At 45.6% G+C, this 20,216-nt stretch overlaps 1 protein-coding gene across 1 annotated transcript in view; it reads right to left on the minus strand.

The window, feature by feature from the left end:
- LOC135391017 (mucin-2-like) overlaps positions 1 to 20,216 on the minus strand; it is a 37,177-nt gene that overhangs the window by 13,390 nt on the left and 3,571 nt on the right. Inside the window, exons 3-7 of the mRNA XM_064621084.1 lie at positions 14,270 to 14,443; positions 12,127 to 12,270; positions 10,412 to 10,546; positions 463 to 587; positions 237 to 381 (exon numbers count right to left, since the gene is read on the minus strand). Coding sequence (XP_064477154.1) covers positions 237 to 381; positions 463 to 587; positions 10,412 to 10,546; positions 12,127 to 12,270; positions 14,270 to 14,443 — 723 coding nt within the window. The remainder of the gene's footprint in view (positions 1 to 236; positions 382 to 462; positions 588 to 10,411; positions 10,547 to 12,126; positions 12,271 to 14,269; positions 14,444 to 20,216) is intronic.

Consider the following 20,216-nt stretch of genomic DNA (forward strand, 5'->3'; position numbering starts at 1 on the left):
GCACAGTTCCCTTAGAAGTCGGACCAGGACGCACATTCCCCCAGGGCGTAAGTCGTAAAGTTGCCCACCTCTGTGAGGCCGACAACAACGAGGTGCTCTTTCAGGAGCACCACCACCACGACAAGTAGTGCGCCGACACTGGTACTATACGAGTCCTATATTCTTAGGTTGAACACGGATGCAGGGGCTACCGGTACACACGGCGTATGTAAGTGAAATGGAATGCAGTGCCTCACCTGATATGACCTCGGTGGTAGCAATTGCTTGATCCGTGGAGAACGCGGACGTAGTGGCAGATGTACATTCTTGAGACTTCGGATCCAAAGACACGTCATCCACAAAAATCCTCGTAGTGTTTCCGGGGACGCCTTCTATGACGATCTGATAACATCGAATAGCAGTGTGTAGGTATGCGGCAACAAACTACTCATCTCTGTGCAACGCGATAATCACTGGCCCCACCTGAAAATCTTGAAACAAGCTGGGCACCGGAACCTGTGCCTGCACCCAATCTGTGGCATCAGGGCCTTTAGTACTCCAGATTAATTGCGTGTCTGATTCTTGCCAGAGCAGCAGGCGTAGTTCACCTGGACACAGTGTTCCAAATCATATCGCGTGACACAACCCATCAACAATCAACCGGCAGAACTCATCTGCGGCACATGGTACGCATGCACTCCCACTTGCACGATTGCGATTGTAAATTTCATAATTTCTGCGATACTTCTACGATGACCATCATCAAATCACCCTAAAATTCTCCTTCGGGTGAAACATGGCGACAAGACTGATGTTCTAGAGCAGAATCATACCTGACGTATCAGGCACACACACACACAGAGTATTCCACCTAAAGTGATAAAAAAATTATGTACAGGGTGTTCCACCTAAAGTTATAAAAAATTATATCTGGCAACGTACCCGCCGGAGGATTGTGAGACTTAGGACAATTACCTTTTGGGAACGTTTGCCGCCACTTAGTAAGGCTTTGGACAATTTTTAATTCAGGGAAATTTATTTTTTGCAATCGAACTTCGAAAATTGCCAAGCGAACCTCACTTTTTTTTTTTTCAGAAATATGAAGTCCTCAACGGATAACCTCGGACCTAACAAAAACTATGCACAGTATAGCGACAGATACAGCCTAAAAATATTAGTAAAAATGTTGCTTTAGCCCCGCCTGCTTGACTGTCGCAAAAAAGAGCGCACGGAATGTGCGGGGAGAGGAGGAAGTGTTCCCGCTTCTTGTTTTACCTTTCTTTTCCCCGCTTTAGCCTTAATGCTCGTGACAACCACTGATCTCTATAGTATGGGCTGGATCGCGCATAGGGTGCTCCACAGCGTAGTCACCGGCCGCCATATTGGTGGGCCCAACGGATTCTGTCGTCTGCATTTAGTTCAAGCGGGGCTGCCCGTATTTTTTAAAATTTACTTTAAACTAAAGGGCATGTCATGCCAGTTTGTTGCAGCTTTGAGTACACTTCACACAGACAGAGAAAGAGGGATGATTTTTCACAGCTAAGCTCTTTATGTTGAGGAAAAATCTGTTTATTCGTATAGCATGCGTCTGACAACTCGGACTTGTTTGCATTGCTACTTCGCTGGTGCCAATACGTACTAAGAAAGTATGTGTGGCAGCTCCTATAAATCTCAAGACCATGTATTTTGTATAAACAATGCGCTTCTACATGCAGGTTCCCGTCACAGTCGCTCAGCTGTGCCACAGAAGCGGATGCAGAACCTGCGCCAATATGCCAATTTCTTCCACTGTTCTTTTAATTTGTGAGGTACGGTGGAAGTAAATAAACTGCTGCGTTAACCTCGTATATGTGCAGTCGCTCCTACAGCATGTGAAGTCATGCATGTGCACGCTCTTCGTGCACAGCGCTTCGAATTTCTGTAATGAAATACGCTGACAGCTGAACAACTGCAAAGCACTCGTCACAATAACGTTATTTTAAGATGAGGAATGGGGAGTTTCATCGCCAGGGTCTATACTCCACCCCATTGCTTGTGGTGAGCCACTTCAGAATAAGGATCGAGGTCTTATTGTAGAGCACACACAGAGACACACGTAGAACATAATACGGTAACGGAAAAAGTCAAAAGAGAACCATAACAACATTAAACCACATAATAACGAACGAGAACCCCGGTACACCACAAAAAAAAAACGAACAACAAACGAAAACAAACAAAAAATATAAAAACGGAATTACAATAACAAACAGTGTGAAACCTTTCTGAGCAAAAATAACTAATTTTATAAGTTGACATTCACCAAATGCGTGTGGGCCCTGTGCACGACAGTTAACGACCCCTATTCGGAATACAGGCAGCGCAGAAGAAAAAGAAGGCAATTACCATTAAAAAATACAGGAACACGGCTGAAGCACGTTTGGAATACAGCAGCACACTGATTCCTAAGGAAGATGCGTGCTAATCAGCAATGAGGAGCGTTTAAAGCGCAATAAATACTCCAAATCAAATCGCTTCCCATTGTTTACTACGGGAGCAGCCGGCGCCAGTGGGCCCTCCAACATGGCGGCCGGTTGCCGCACCTCTCTCCCACGCGCCCCTCTCCTATGCGCGATCCAGCCTTTATGGTGGTGGTGGTGGTGGTGATAGGGCTTGCCGTTGTCGGCCTCACGTATGTGGGCAACATCCAGCCTTTATACATAGAGATCAGTGGTGACAACCGTCTTATCACAAAGAAGGCAAAACAAATGAAGGCGGGGACACTTCCTCCTCTAGACGCACATTTCGCGCGCGCTTCTTTACGAAAATCAAGCAGGCGGGGCTAAAGCGTAATGTTTACTAATATTTATCGACTATTTCTGATGCGATACTGTGCATAGATGTTGTTGAGTCTGTGGTTACCCATGGAGGACTTCATATTTCTGTAAAATAATAAAATAAAGTGAAGTTCGCTTGGCAATTTTCAAAGTTCAATTGAAGAAAAAATAATAAATTTCCCGACACTAACAACTGTCCAAAGCCCTCCTCAATGGTGGCAAAAGCTTCCAGTAGGTGATTGGCGAAAGTCCCACAATCCTCCGCCGAGTGCGTCGCCAGTTAGAATTTTCATCATTTTAGGTGAAACACCCTGTATACTATTGGTTATTGGATGATGACGTGTGCAGTTCACCGCCGTTGTGGCGGTACAGTGCTCCATTGCTTTCTGGGAACGAACGAGGGGATGATGGTGGAAGATTACTATATTGCGTTAAGATAAGTATGTCCGTTAATGCGCGAATGTACGTGTAAACGCTTCATATGGAATAAGTATCAAAGTAATTTTCACTCTTCGCAGAGCCCTTATTTTTCGTACGAAACTTGCACTTAGGAATCAACGTTATCACGCAGTTGTGATCAGTGGAAAGATAGTCTTATGAGACAATAAAAATGACAGGGTGGGCCCTGCTGAGAGAGGAAGCGTGCCACCACCTACACTGAACAGAACTTCACCACACAACACGTTTTCACAGCCCAGCTACCATGCCAACTAACACACCTCTCTCTCCCTCTCTGTCGTGATCTGTTGAAAATGGGACGGGCCCACCTATTTCGTGCACCTTGTATTCCGCATAATGTGTCTGCATAAAAGAAGAGTACACTTCCTGTTTGCAACAAGTCAGGAGACACAACGATATCGTTCAGTATGACCAGGGACCGCGGTATGACTGTCGGCTTCGCGCGGTGCTCTGTGGCCAAACTCTGTTTTAACAGTGTATAGCATCTTAGCCAGCCCAAGTAGAACCCGAAACAAGGTCGCAGCCACAGTTAACAATAAAAATCTCTTCATAGGGAAAAAAAAGACTGAATGGAAGAACAGAGGAGGACAAAAGGGCACACGTGGCAAAAGAAAGAAACAAGGCGAGCTTGAGAGAAACAAAAGGGGAGAAGGAACAAAGAAACGATCCCGCCAGAGAAAGCCTCTGTCCCGCGGAAAACCATAAAAGCCGCATATAATCCTGCATCAGAATAATGACGATACACAATGACGCCAAGATATGGAAAAGCAAAAGCAAAAAGAAAATGGACGTGTCTGCTGTCCTAGTCCGACCATAGTCCTAACATAATCATTCAGAGTCACTTCTCTTTTTCCTTCTTCTTTTTTTTCTTTTTTGTCCTCACGCATCTCCCAGTCTTTCTCTTCCACCACCAATGTCGTTCACAAAGGAAAACCAGTCATTTATTTTTGAACGAATTCTCTCATTCACGTCGCGCAGCCGAGATTGTTACCGGTATTGTTATTCCCGACTACCTCAAAGTATTGTTACGTTATTGTCTAGAATAGGGTAAGGAGCCATTGCGATATTTTTTTTTTTTTTCGCCTTCTTCTAATCTTCTTCTTATTGTCTCCTCGTTTCTTCCACCGGGGGTTGTAATTTGAAATCTTGCTAGCCGGAGTTCACCGGAGATATTTTCTTTGTGTTGCGCGAGAACTAATCAGGGCATCTATGGAACACGTGTAGAGGATTTAGCGAACAGAGTACTGATTCCATTTAATATTGCTTTTCTTTTTTTTTTTAAGAAAAATCTGATGTCGATTACAATGGAATTGTAGGACCGCGAGTGTGATACGACTTTCATCAGAAATTCAATACCATAGCTATTTATACAGACAGTGTTTACCGAGGTAGGAAATTGGAGTACTAAATTTATTTTTTAAGGGTTCTTTTGACGTGCACCGGAAATCTCCGACGCACGGTGCTGGAAATAACGTTTACCTCCCCCATGTAGCTACTGTTCTCGACCGGGATTGAACCCGCTTCCACATGATTCCGTACCACTACATCCAACGCGCCGTTACGTCCATCGTGCTCTTACATCCAAAAACGAGTCGTCACATCCACCCTGCTGTTACATACAAACGACCGTTACATCCACAGACGTAGGAAAGTGTGGGACAGTGGTTCCAATGCCAGCGCAAAGCACGCAGGTGTCGCTGAATATAGACGTCTGTGTCAAACCTACATGCTAACGCGGTACCTCACGGGTACTTCTTTGAATAGGAAAAAAACTAACTGTAAATAAAAAGAAGTGACCTGCAATACGGATTGATTGGTTCATAGACAGCTGCTATATTGGTAAAACCCAGGGATGCAGTATTTAAATACATTGTAATGCAGATACTATTTAAAATATGAATACATGTATTTATATTTTCTATTTAAATATCAACTCGAAAAATCTATCTATAATTATATTTAAATGCCAAATCTCGGGTATTTATTCTTGTAAGTACGCTATAAACACTCTTAAATAGAGGATATACTGACTCATATCTTAAAGTTGCCCTGCATTTGACCTTTCGGGAAGAAGAGCGCAATTATGCCGGGTTTGCGCTAGCATGCGCATGAAACAAACCATGGTCCAGTACCGTTCATATGCAGTTTCCGTCACCTTTGGGATTTGCTGTCATCCACAGGCCTCTCCACCCTACCTTTGATTACCGGATTCTTCCTCTCCATCATCATCTCTCACTATCTACAAATGTCAAATGGCACTGGGGCATTGCCCAGGGCCAGCCTGTTGTCCGACATCAGCCCCATCTCATCATCGTCTCTTTATGTGTGTGCGCGTGTCTAGATGGTGAGTTTTTCACTGTTGTTGCGGACAACGGTCGCGACTACCCGATTACTTTGTGCTACGAAGCATCTTCGTCAAATTTAATACAAGCATACAAGCACTTGTTCATCAGCAGCTGTGGAGAAGCCTTTGCGAATCTGATTGCACGGCCAAACAGAAGATGCCTAAAAGAAGTCTCTAATATTAAAATCGCCAAGATAATCTAACAAATAAATGCTATTGCTCCTTTCTAATTTGTTCTTATGATCATCGTTATTTCTGTAATTCCAGATGACATCTTCCTCACAGTATTTATGGTAGTAGTTGCTGTATTTAAATACTCATATTGAAAACTATTTATGAAGAGTTTTTAAATACCCCTTTCAACAATGTATTTTGTATTTATATTTAAATACTCAAAAAAATGTATTTATGCCCATCCCTGGACGACCACAAGACGACGGTCGTTAGGGTATGAGGAATGTTACTGAGTTCCCTATTTCTCCTTATTATTTTTTTCGTCAACCATCAACATCAACTGAGTTCTAAGCCATGCGCATGTGTGTAGCAAGGCGCATATTAATAAAATGTTAGGTGTACAGCAGATGGTTTTTTGTATTGTCTACGGACGGCACTTTGAAAATAGAGAAACTCGCAATGCTGCGTCTGCGTTCCGGGAAGTTATCTTTGTCGCTGCTTTGTTGTCACTTTTACCGTGTTGGTGCTTTCTTACTTATGCCCAGTCCGGCCGTGCTGCCAGGAGGCTTTGCCTGGGTTTCCCCCGACGATCACATGCCGGTACGGTTTCCTTGGAAGTCGGCCTAGGACGCGCGCTGTTGCGTTGGTCGTGACGAGCGGCCCGCCCTCAGCGAGTCCAACTACGTACGGCAAGCAGGATATGACACGCACGACCAGCAGCTTTTTTACCTAATGCGCAATTATATTATTTCGTGAATATTTTGAGATTTGGGGATTTCAACTTGTGGACCAACCTTGTAATTTAGAACCTGACCTAATTTATTCTCTCACGACAGCAACTCTGTCCGTTACTTGTGAACATATCAAATCATAGAACAGCGTAATTTGACGGACTCTCACGAAAACAAAAATCACCATCTCTGTTTTTCATCATCTCATCATCTGTTTGTGTAAGAGTACTGGGGTAGCCAGTTCGACGTCGTCGAAACTCACATCCCCATTTTTTTTCTTTATCACATCACATCACATCACGAAAACAAACAAACAAAAACATTCCGAGGATACGCCGCGAAATATGTGTTACGGAGTGGCTGATTCCAAAACTACATCGATGCCATATTAGTTAGGACACGACCGACATATCCTGAAGCCGCTTATCCATCGAGCATTTACATCCAAAAGATCACAAAGTCCACCGTGCGGTTACATCCAACGTGTCGGTACATCCATACCGTGCCGTTATAGCCAACGAGCCGTTGCATCCAATGCGCCGTTACGTCCACCAATGGATGTAACAGCGCGTTGGATGTAACGTCTCGTTGGACGTAGCGACCCCAGACCCTTCCACATTTCCCAGGTATAGGTTATTTTTCGTTATCGTTTAAACCTATATATCACCTATATATTTTTTTAGACATTGCAGCGTTTGGGTTCTAAGCCTTCGTACGTAACGTCGCGGCATTATCGCCGGCTCTCGAGCTATTCAACAATATTCGAGCGGACATAATATCCGCCAGATGACGAGTCTCATATAGTTGCGATTAAAGTACGCATATTTAAGCCGCCAATGAGGTCGCCCTTTGCTGCATAGAGCCCCGTGACATTTGCAAGGGCGAACGCAGTTCAGTTTCTGGCACAAATCCTTCCCTCGAGGGGCTTGCAACTCGCTCCGAGTTCTGTCGCTGTGAAGATAAGGGCTCCGCCAGGGATTTGAGCCATCGTCCACCGGCAAGGCTTAGCTGCAATGGAGCCAGACCGCGCAGAGGAGTGTCGTATACTTCAACTGTATATTGCTCGGTGCCGGTAGATGTGCGCTATGTGGATTATATACTATATCCATCCCGTTGTTAAGAGAGTGGAAGTAAGGCCAGCGACACCTCGTAATAGTATGATGGTCCACCATGGTCGGAATGAGGTCGTATTTATAGTAAAGTTCGGAGCAGTGTCTTCTGTTTTCAGGACGATAGATGCTTTCCATAGATAGATGCATTCTACCTGTCGTGCCTGAGCTTCTTTTTGTAAGGTCTTATAGGGTTCGTAGACTCGAAAAGGCCTTGATGGGCAAGGTACAGCTCACGTCCACCTTAATAATAACACTGGAAGAAATATGGTCTCGCTCCCGAGCGCGATTACAGCGACCCTTGGGGACATGAGGAAATCTTAATTGAACTAAATTATTGCATTAATCTAACGCAAGGATTTTGTTCACTTAACATTCCTCCAGTGCCACCAGGGTGGCTGCTATCGCGCTCGGAAATGAGACCGAATTTTTTCCAGTGTCATTATTAAGGTTGACGGGAGCTGTACATTTTCTCACCTGTAGCTCTCGTTAACTCGACAGAATGCAGCCGCGGACGGCCGACGCGATCATCGCGTGACGTCACAAGTCCCCCGTGCCTTTCTTCTTTGTTTCTTCTTTGTTCTCGGCTCGGCGCTTGAGCTGCGTCGGTCTACGTCACGAGTCACGTGCACGAGGAATATGCAACGTCACGACGTACCCTCCTCGAAAATGGTTGAAAATTGGGCTGTTCGGTATTTCATACTTTAAAAGCGATATTTAAAAAAACCGTGCCGGGAAACAAAGCTACTGTACTGCAAAGCTACGGCGCACTGCACTGCACGGCGTTGCACGAATGCGACCAACGCAAATTCGCCACACGCGATGCCGTCCTCATCATCGCGCACAATTTCATGTCGCCCCTCCCGCGTTATGTGCTGCACCGAGGGTAACGAAAAAGAATGACTACGCGCCTTTGTTGCACACGCGCGGATAAAAGCATGGATAGGAGAGACTCTAACCGCGCCTGAGGAATTTCGAAGAGGTATAGAATTTCAAAACAGAAAGGGGAAAAATTCCTGCCTTCAGTTTACGACCGCGGTTGGGAGGAACTTTTGATAACCCATTCCTTTCTCTTTTTTTTTTTTTTTTTTTCAAAAAGGAAACAAAGAACGGGACTCTTTTTTATTCATTTCATGGCGTTTTTTCTGCTGTCTCGCTCTCTATTTTTGTCATAGTCTACATTCCTTCGTGAACGTTTGACCGTGGTTGCCCTTTAGAATGTCAAGTCTTTTAAAACAGGTGGCAGCGGTTTGAGAACGGTATTTTATTCTTTTTTTACTATACATAAAAAGGGGAAAGGGAAGATCTCCCCGCCACCGGTTTCGTTCTGCTAAAAAAAAAAACGGTGTTACGCTAAAAAAGAGAAGGAATGCTGTAGAGGCGTGGCCTCGCATGTAACTCTTATTCCAGTACTCCTTCTCGCAAATCGGATTACTGATCCTGATGTTGCGGGTTTCGAACATGGCAATAACCTGGTGGCAGGGTACAAGTTGCTCAGATACGTCGCCCTCCTACAGTGCTACCTGAGAACGTGTTCAGCCTAAAAGCAGCAAGAAATGTAGTCCGTAACCCCTGACAGAATTCCTCCGCCGAAGAAATTATGCTGCAAGTCCACCAGATATCGCCTATAGTGCTTCCAGTCCAGAACCGTCTATGGGGAGAGTTTCGCAACTGGGAGGAGCCTATTTTATAGCGCATCATTTGACGTCACACAACAGGCGGCGCAAAGGTCAGCGCCGCCATTTTGGAGCTCAGTTGCTCCCTCTGAAACCCCACTGGACTCGGGTTTTCAGGCTGTCGGTACCGCTGGGATCGGATCGGCTCGGCTTTCCGGACGGCGAGCTCCATCCCCGGGCGGCAAAAGATCAAAGAATGACCAAACTCCCCATAGAAATGGCTCTGTTATATAGTTTCTGTGTCGTCGCACTACTTGTCTCGACGTAGGGTGATGCTGCTAACTATTTCAACCAATAGAAAGAAGAGTTGGGCTGGGCTTAAACTAGCCGTTCTTATGGCGAATTCGGGTGGTCATTTCATGGCAACACGGCCTAGCGCTCGTCAGTCAGACAGCCTAGGTCAGTCAGACACGACAACGGCGCTCTTGACCTCAAGAAGGTACTCGGTGACTGGCCAGCAGCACATCGACGTGTCTCTCACTCTGTGATGTCCTTCCTTAGGACTTTTGTAGAATAAACCTTCTTATAAACCCCTTGCTAGCCAGACCTCGCTACAATAAGCGTACTGGAGTAGCCGGCCCAATGTAGAGTTGGGCCAACATCTCCATCTTTTTCTTTTTTTACCTACCTACCCGCTAGCTAGGTCAGCGCCCGTGCTGGATCACGTGACCTTGGCCACCCGAACATGAGTGCCCGGAATTTAGAGGTTTTAGACGCTTGGATCACGCTAGGGCAGTGGTTCTCAACTTACGTTATTCGAGGGAACCCGTGAACGTGCCAGCACGACCTCAAGGGACCTCACTGGGGCAACTGTAGAGAAGTGGGTGAGGCGAACTATGTCGTACAAGTAGCAAATTTATTTATCCTGTTTAACCGATTATTTAATTGCTTATTGTTTCGTCGCAACATGTCGGTTTGTCGGATTCATTCAACTGTTTCACAACGCTTTCCCGGGAGATAACGCACTGTGGGTCGATGCTTGTAAATCCGGCCAACTCCATGTAGGCAGGAGAGTAGCTTCACGAAATGACCACCCGGATTCGCCATTAGGTTGAACGCCATACTGGTGGCATTGGAAGAAACACATAAAGACGGGGGGGGGGGAGGAAATGAAGAAACTTACAACCAGTGCATGGAATGCGGTACCACATGCTGAAGCATCCAGGAGAGTCAATGCTTCGAAACACAGGTGACACCATACGGCCGGGTACATTTGGGTTGGCGGCGCTGGCGTCCTTACCCAAGAACATCACGTGACCTGGACATCGTGAAATCAGTTAGTTGTTGGGGACGCTCTAAAGCACAGGAACACACGAGGGATATGGGAACATTAGCGGTGGTAACAAAGTTTCATTAAACTTGCGACCATTGTTTATGTGGTCTGTCTTACTTTAACAGAATTGCTCTTTGCCAATAATCGTTGATCCAGTACAGCATTGTATCCTTGTAAGATGCTACATACCACGTGGCACAGTCCTTAGTCGTGACCTGAATGAATGAGCCCGAAACTCCTACAGAAAGTCCAGCAATAGAAGCGGGACACCCCGCTCTGTTGACCAGTTTGGGACCCGGCCTTTACTAAAGACGCAAGAGCAAGGCGATGGGAAGTCTGATATATTGTCCGTCATAACTAAGGCCCGTAAATTTAGGCACTAAAAACGATGAAAAGAGGCAGGCATTTAGGCCCTCAAAAATACCAAAATAGGCACGTTAATCTGGTGCGCTCTTTGGCCTTGTTGGTGTTTCAGAATGCCCCATCAAGGAAAACTTGCTCTTCTAAAGGCTACGGCACCATACAAGCTTTGACGTCTTGTATACGAATGCTGAGGCGGCTTGGAACCACGCTATATCCAATAATACTTTTAGTTCTCCGCCCTGGAAGGTATTGAAAGGCTCAGAGAAGTCACATCTTTTGATCAAATTTACATGAACCCCTTCTGGCAAACCAAGGTACTGAAGGAAACCAAACGCAAAAAAAGGAACAAAAGGCGCAAACACGCAGAAACAAAAAGCAAAATGCAGCACTCAGCACGAGCCTGAAAGGCGCACTCGCACTTTCACCTTTAAACAAAGGCTGTTATGGCTTCTAAGAATGTTAAAAAAGGCTACAATTCGGACAGAGTCGATAAAAAGGCAGGCAACCCAGAAAATAGACAAAAGGAAGAGGGCGCAGACTAGCTGGTGCACGATGATGAAGGAACGAATAACCGAGAGACACGGGACACGCGGACAAACCCGAAAACTTCTCAAACACAGAGAACTTTTCGTGTTTGTCTGCGTGTGTCGTGTCTCTCGGGCATTCGTTCCTTCATCAACCCAGAAAATGTCGCATTTAGGCGTACATAGGCATTTCTAGGCAAATGCCTAAAAATCCGGGCCCTAGTCATAACTGAGCACTGCATTTCTATTTGCTTCCTTGACCCTATAGGGCAGGTTCATAGAAAAGCTGCGGAGTTTCCACAATGGCCAATTATTCGCTGAAAGCATCAAAAGCAACGATTGTCTTTTAAAGCACCGTCGTTTCACTGTTTTTTTTTTTTTTACGCCCATGATATCTGACTGTGCCCGTTGACTCCCTGTACCCTTACGGGGGGTAATGCCGAGATAGGCTTCCCGTTGTTGGCCACATGCGAGCGGGCATCGTCACGACTATAGCCAAAAAAAGATATGAAGGCCTTGCGCAAAGACGCCTCTAGCGTACACACAGTGCACTTCGGTCTTATCGGTTTCATTCATCTTGTACATACCTCACCTTCACCCCTGTACCCTACAAACTTTTAGCGCACATGCATGTTGATGGTCATTCATGCACACAGGTAGCAACGTGGAATGCCTCACCGATCTGCGTTCCAAGACCTCCAAAGGTGTGGTCCTTCTGGACATAATTTCTGCGGAATTGTGTCTGTCTGTCCAGGTCCAGGTTCCAAGAGCAGATGTCGGGGCTTTCAAAGTCGCAGGAAGTTTGAGGCTTCAACTCCACCGCTGATAAAGTTGAGTATCCAAAGTGAGCGAAGTAACATTAGGCAGCGTACTTAAAGGAGTTCAAAGCCATGCAAAAACCATCCCCTTCGTGTTAAAAATACCTTTCAGATAGTACGAATGTTACGTTATGTTGCGTATTCATGAGGAACGAATTCATGAACTGAGGGCAGCCTGAATCGTATGTTGTAATTTGGAAGTAAGTACGGCTAACGGCATCTGTTTATTAACAACAGGACTCTCGTGTACCGGCGTCTTGTTATAAATAAGCAGGTACTCATAAGAATTCTGATTTTTGTCCTAAACTACTCAGCAGCACCACATTGCCATTTCGCCGGCCTCGCTGGCTCAGGCCGAGGACGGTGTGGTGACTTGGTGCAAAAGTGCAAGTTGCTCGAACACGCCGCCTTCCTCGAGGGACGTTCAATGCGGTGTGCCGTGTGTCAAGATTTCGGCGCACGTTAAGAAACCCTCAGGTGGGAATTGATTAATTAATTGACCCGACCACTGTGGCGTCGCTAATGATCGCAGTTGTCTCGCGACGTAAAGGCCGGAATTATGAGTTAATTAATTAACATTGCAATTTCCAAGTAAGATATCTTGGTATCGACATGAAAATGCTTCATGCTGTCACTTATTTCTTGATATTGGACGGCGCAGTCACAACTTGAGAATGAAGTTTGAGACAAGAATTCAGACTTGAATAACTATAATGAACGGAGCTTGTTATCGAGACAGCGTGCGACAGCTATTTTAATGACATTTATTGTGGACATTGCAGCGCCTCTAACTTTTTTTAGACTTACTGATTTTTATTTTGTAAGTGTTTTGGAGTAGCCGGCTCCTGTGTTTTGTAGGGGCCTCCATCTCCATATTTTTCTTTCCTAACTCCAACTCCAACATTCAAAGTGTTTGCATTTGTGTCCCATGTGAGCAAAGATGACAATTCATCGTGTTAAAACAGCTGACAAACATCTGGGCGTAGTGTTTCCAACGATGTACGCTGTGTAGGTGGGTGTTTTCTTTTTCTTTTTATGTTTCCCTTTCTTTTCTTTCTTTTAGAAGAAAAGGCCCGAAATACAAAAAATACCCTGTGTGTGGACGGCTCCACAGGTAAGGCTAGACGTCGTTCTTTCTGATCACGGTTGAGAGCGCTGCAATCGCGACTCCCGGGTGCGTTGTCACGTGGTATGTTTTGTTCAATTGAGGCAATTGAGATATGAGAGAACTGATGTTCTGAGGCTAGAACAACATAGAAAGGACAAATACATACAAAGCCTCAGATAGGTAGAGCCCTGGACCGGTAATCCAGAAGATGTGGGTTCGAGTCCAGCAGCTGGCTAACCTTTTCAGTGACTTTCATCTTTCATCGCAATTGAGGTATGTTTTGTATTTCGCGGGCTTTCTGTGTAGACCGAAAAAAGATAAAATGGTCACACAAAGCGTACCTTGTTGGACGCTCTATAAATTTCCCTAAACCAATATTTTCAAAGTTAGCTAAGTAATTTATAGAATTAATTGACTGGGCACAATGAGAAATTTCTGACGTCTGCAATAAACGACTGCTAACAACATTCATTTGGTTTTCATTTGGTTCGCTCGCGTACAATGCTCCGTCTTTCTTTCTTTTTTTAATTTTTTTTAATTAATGCATGTTGGTTGGGACACCACAGAAGCACTCCTCTTCCATTCCCCTAGGGCCATATTCTTAAACGATCCTCGACTCGACTAGACCCTCCACTCGAGTTGCTCCTCGAACCAGCTTTGCGCTTCCAGGATCGACCGACTCGAAACACCCAGCGAGCGCAGAAAATGCTTCGCTTTTTCCTGTGTGTTTCCTTGTGTTTCCGGCGTCCCATTGAAACCCAGTGGTTCCTCAAGTGGGGGAACACATCCTTCCTCCTTTAGCTACAGTCGAAGGGGGCTGGAGTGGAGGATCGATTAAGAATACGGCCGTTAATTTCCTTCTTAGATGCTGTGCCCTGGCGGCCTTGCAACTCACGTGTGCAACGAGGCAGAGTAGCGTTCCAGGCCCGGCCGTCGCAGTAGGTGGTCTGAGCGCCAGAGAGCGCGTAACCAGGTCGACAGTGAAACTGCAAGACCATGCTGGTGTTCTCCACGTTCACTATGGTTCCATACCGGAAAGCAGAGGCCGGTGGCATGGGACAGCCGGCAGCTGCAACAAAGGACATAGAATTGCGTGGTTACGATAGCGTGGTTACAATAGGTGTTATCATATAACGCTTCTTTCCCGCCCTCTGCAGATACGTAAATCCTATCGAGTCTGGCATGGGAAGAGCCTTGCCAATGAGTGAACGCCATCGAATTTTCATCGATCATTCCTACCCACTCTGCGTAGGAGTCCATTGTGCACATGATATTAGGCAATTAGGAAAGAGTGCACCGAATATTCGGTCGGTTTGCGGCCATTATTTACTTTTTTGCGACAACAGTTTTTGGAAAACGTTCACCGTCGGCAACGTATCACAATGCATTTAAAAAAAAGGTGCACCTTGTATACCTGTTTATTGCCCCTTTAAACTATAGCTGCGAGGTCTTTCTTGATGAACGTCTCCGTGGATACTTGCTAGCTCGCCGTCCAGTACCGCAGTTCTAGCTGACCCAACAGACGGCTGTCAACTTCTCAAGCCGTGTTAGCGACGCGAAGCAACTGTGCCTATGAGCGGCGTACAGATGTGGACAGATGGAGAGAGGACAGCAGGAAGGAGTGGGGGACAGGGGGGTTAGTATGCGTCCTAGGCCGACTTCAGGGGGAACTGTGCCTGCCGACATTCGTCTGGAAAGTCTTCGGAAAACCCAGGGAAAACCTCAGACAGTACAGCCGATGACAGGCTTCGAACCCGTGTCACCTCCCAGTCTCGGCGTGGAAAAGCGATCATCCTAACCACTAAGCCACGGGAGCTAGTAACTTGTCTGTTGTTGCACAGTAACGGATAACAGGTCAACGGGTAAACTGGACAACAACAAGTCGGTACCGAGAGTTTAATGTGGATTCTATCGAAGACTTTGCTTCTTGCGTACAACAAACCGCTGTCATGCAAGAGGGTTTGTACCTCTTCAAAGACCTCGACAAGAAAGCAACGGAGATAGGAAAAGAGATGCTGTAAATTGCACATAGATTCCTAAATCAATATTACCAATTACCAATCAATTACAACGTAGGAAGCTGCGTCTACAAGCTTATTCGCTGGACAGCCCGGAGAGCTGCGCTTTCGGTCGAAAAGACACCAGGAAGGAAAGCGACAAACACTTACGAGTACTTCTAGAGTTACCAGCAGAGTTGTGCCTAACTCGTTACAAGTAACTCGTTACTTGGTAACGAAGTAACGATTCAGTTACTTTTTAAAAAATGGTAATCGTAACGGAATCAGTCACAAAAATTTGTAACTCGTTGCTGACGTTACTCGTTCCTTTTCTTCAGAGCTGGGGAGCACAAGTCGGAACTCCGTGTGGCGCAATGCGTGCAGACCACGACAACGTGTGACTGAAAGTATTATTGAAGTCCCCCATTGGATGTGTTGTTGACGTGCTGAATCGTCTTAAACGAAGGCCCTTGTCTTTTCCCTTGTTTCCGTAATCTCCGACCATCACTCCTTCCCAAGAGTGGGCACCAATTGTGCTATGGCCACAAAAAACACGGTTCGACGTCTAGTCTTTAGCGTATCGACTTCACACGAAAGAGAACGAAGATCACTTATGTAAATTTCGAGTATCAGCTTTTTCTGAAGTGCAATTCCTCATTAATAAAGAGATGAAGGCAAGTGACTGCATGTTTTTTGGCTCCTTTTACTATGCGGCGGTAACCTAAAAATAACTCGTTACCTGTGAGTAACGAGAACTCGTTACTTTTGTATGTTAGTAACGAGTAACGTATTTTGTTACTTTTTTCTGAAGTAACGGGTAACGGTATTTAGTTCCTTCTTTTTTTTTTTTTTTTTTTGTAACGGGCACAAGTCTGGTTACCAGCAGAGATACTTCCAATACCTCCACCTGAACACGTACAGTTAATGAAGAAAAGCAATAAAGCGAGGGAAGCAATAATAATGTCTTCGTAAATATCTTTGATCACGGTGACATCAGCATGTATAGACCACTTCACCTTTAATGGAGAAAGCGACCTGACCTTACTAAGACACCCACATGTGCAGGACACGACGCGCTCAAATCGAGTTGCCGTTCCAATCTCGGATGCTACACAACCACTCCTATATACGCAGCGCACGTCCACAAGGAGTAAATGAAAAAGAGAACCTCATTTTTAGCCAGCAGTATTTGGTGTGGGCCAGAGTTCTCGTCGGCAACGACAGACAATAATCCGAAGCAAACGGGAATGCCGGTACTGTCTCATCAGGACATTCCGAAGTCGTCTTGGGAGGGCGGTGGAATAAATGTCACAACGCACATTCCGAAGGGTACATCAGTGTTTCACGACGCAGCCTTAATTTGCGAAGAGCACGATTGGATGAACCCCTTCCGACTGCCCGCAACAATCACACATTATCGACATCAGTGCCAGGTTTCTTTATCCATTCGGTACTTTCTCTAAGCCCAAAAGAAATAAATGCCGCTCCTTTCGTCTTATGCTGTGACGCGTCGCTGATGGATGACCTCGACTAAATAAGAAAGAAAAAAAAAACGCACAAGGGACGCCAACCAACCTCTTTCTGATCAGACAATAAACTTGCACCGACAGAGTCAGATATAAACTAGGCGCCCCCAAACCTCTACAACCTCTAATATCGATAGGAAGCCGGGCTCCATTCCTGATTTCTTTTGAACTTGGGGGGTGGTTTCATCGTGTATTTTTCCGTTCCAATAGCTGTCAGTAGCTGGACGTCATTCGTTCTTTGCCCTCATCATCGATGGCAGCCGCGGCGGCGGCGAGCCTGAATCCCGTAATGCCGCTATTTGGGACTCGTTCTGCGACCAGGCGGCGGTGACGATATATTATCGTATCGGAAATCAAACACGATTAAGGGGGTCTGAAGCGCAAATTCGATTTGGAGCAAATTCGTGCCTCGCTTCTCCTATATAGGGTTATTGTGGTGCACGTGCCTTGAATGTCAATCCGTCTCGACTTCTTGAAATGCATATCGCATTACCAGCTGCCATGGCTGTCGCTTTTCGTTTTGTTTCGTTTTTTTTTTTTTTTTCTTGCTTTTTCTCTCTCTCTCTGTCTTCTTTCTCTCCACCTTTTTCGGCAGTAGGAAGAGGATAAGGAGCCGAAGTTAGTGTTGCAGCTCTACCTATAGTCGTGTTTTAAGAAGGGAAAGAAATCTAGTCCGTCAACTACATACGCTGTTGGAGATAGGGCGACGCAACAGCGCGCCAGGACAAATAGTGCAGCGCCATCATGCGCCATCAGTAGGGGAGCACACTTTCTGCCGCAGCGGGGAGGGGGGGGGGGTAATGTCTTAATCGACTGTAGCCAAACAAACAAAAGAAAAAAACGTAGCGTAGTGTCATGCGGCAAGTCCCAACAGCCAATACGGTAGCAGAGTGAGCATGCTGATTTGCATTATCTAGCGCAGGAGGGAGCGTGACCTCTCTGTGTCCAGCCGTCCTATCTGCGGCGCAGTGATATTCTGAGAGCTGACGGACTAGGTGTCTTTTCCTTCTTAAGTTGAACACGTCTATAGATAAAGAAGGCATTGTTTAATATCCCCTCCCATTCCTTTACCACGAGTCTGGGATGTCGTCTGCTTCGGCTATAATAGCTGCCGACGATTTCAAACACTTTTGGCTTTCTGTGGCTGCTAGTGGCTACCCATGCGACTGATAACGTCTCGTCTCCATGAGATACGGTCGCCGAAAGCACGACCGTGATTGGCGAACTCTGAGTAACTACCTCATGTCATTCAAGCGATCACGCTTTCTTTATCTGGGTGGCGTTGACTTGGGTCACCCCAAAAGCGTCCGTCACCACTGGGTCATTGATTTGACTGGCGACAGTATTGGAGAGGGAAATCAGTGACGAAACGAAAATAACGAGAAAATGAGTGCCCAGTGAGCTGTCAGAGTCCGCCATCGTTGTGAGCCGTTAGTTACAGCACGGTGGTTACAGCCTAATTTACATCTGTCACAACGGCAGAGACAATTTGATGCGCGATCATTGTTCTTGCATCTGTTTATTTCGTCGCTGATTATCCTCTCCGATAATGCATCCAATCAAATATTAGTTACCTCCTAAATTAAATAAAAAAGCTGTCCTCCTCAAATAATATTTATTTTCCTTTTTTTTCTTTTTTTGCCTTCATTAGCTTTGGACCTTCGAAGTTGGCGAAATAGCACGAAATCGTTTACAGACAAATAACATGACAGTACTGTTCTCTGTTTTTCTTTTCTTCTTTCTGTCTTTTTGTTTGTGTGTGTGTAATTCAGTCATTTAGTTTGTAGTACCATGGCGAGGGTCCCATGATGGTTGCGCACATAACTTGTCCCTATATTACTGTTTGTAGTGCAGCATTCTAGACCATTTCAGTAACCACTTGTAGGCTACCTCGGGTACCTCTTAGTTCACATAATATTCTGGCATATATTCCTTTTTATTTTCTCTGTACAGACAATAATATCCAAAGAACGGAAGGACGATATCAAAGGAATGGCTCAAACACGGAACTCGCTTAATTTCCTCTGACGACGGCATCTTCAACGCCACCATAAAAGTAACATTTTATATCACGTAGAATAATACAAAAGCTGGCATCATGATGAAACTGAAAGTTGAACATAGGATCTTGTCAATTTCTTCATGGTGCAATAAGTACAATATTGAGCGCGTTTATTCCACTACACCGCGATGCAGAACAGATACACCGATGAACCCCAACGGGAACGGCTGTGTCAGTCCATTGCGTTTAGCGCACGTCAACCTGAACAAACAGATGACGCAGACTGTCTTGCCGCCGAGCAAAGAACTCGGAGCGGTTCTTTTGACACTCCAATCCACGGCGAATCGCACAGGTACGCTGCTAATTATTTTCCTCGCGAATCGTATTAGAGGGGAAATTGGACGGAACGAACTTTATTTATTTGAACCGTATAACAAAGACATTTCCTTCCGTTCGATGCCGGATTAGAATATGCCATGGAAACAAAGTTTCGATGCATCCATTTTGGTCGCGAGTGATTTTGCTTTCATCATTTAATGTATGAAAGTAATTTGCAGCAAGAATTTTCGACAAATGTCAGCACTGCTTGGAGTGACACGGATTGGTTCGAGGAGGTGCAGAAAGTAGGATTCTAAGGCCTGTGACAAATATACCCACAGAATGTCGGCCCAGTTCCCCACTGAAGTCGACCCGGGATGCGTGCTAAAACCCTGTTCCCTGCTCTTTCCTACTGTCCACTCTCCACCTGTCCACGTATGTACGCCGCTCATAGACACAGTTACGTCGCGGCGTTACCACGGAAACAATCAGTCAAACATCTACCCACAAAAAGTACGCGTGCAACGCGCAATCCTGGTGCACATCTCCATATTTTTTTTATATCTCAAACAAACAATCAATCGATCGATCGATCCCGGTGCGCAAGACATCTTTCATTCTCGCGGGTCAGAACTTTGTATATGGCGCCGCCCGCCCGGCGCTTCAGTCGACCCGTCGCTTTGCTCCCGCGCCGAAGCAGACGATTCTCAGCAGTCAATAAGAGCGCTGGGATGATCTGACGTCACAGTTACTTCGAAATGAACTAATTTTCACGGGATATGCACGCTTCCCAAAGGAAATATTTTGCGTGACGGTTATCCAAAGTGGTTTCACGGTCCTTGATATGTTTGAGGTACCTTCCATGCTCCTGTAACCATGTGTTCACACGAGCGACATTCCCACGGAATATTCTAGTGGAAGAAAAAGAGAAAACGCTGCTCACGGAGCCGAAGTTCCGTCCCGTGTTATGTTGAGCATTCACACAGTGCTGGAATATCG

The sequence above is a fragment of the Ornithodoros turicata genome, chromosome 4 (assembly GCF_037126465.1).
Source record: "Ornithodoros turicata isolate Travis chromosome 4, ASM3712646v1, whole genome shotgun sequence".
NCBI classification, from domain to species: domain Eukaryota; kingdom Metazoa; phylum Arthropoda; class Arachnida; order Ixodida; family Argasidae; genus Ornithodoros; species Ornithodoros turicata.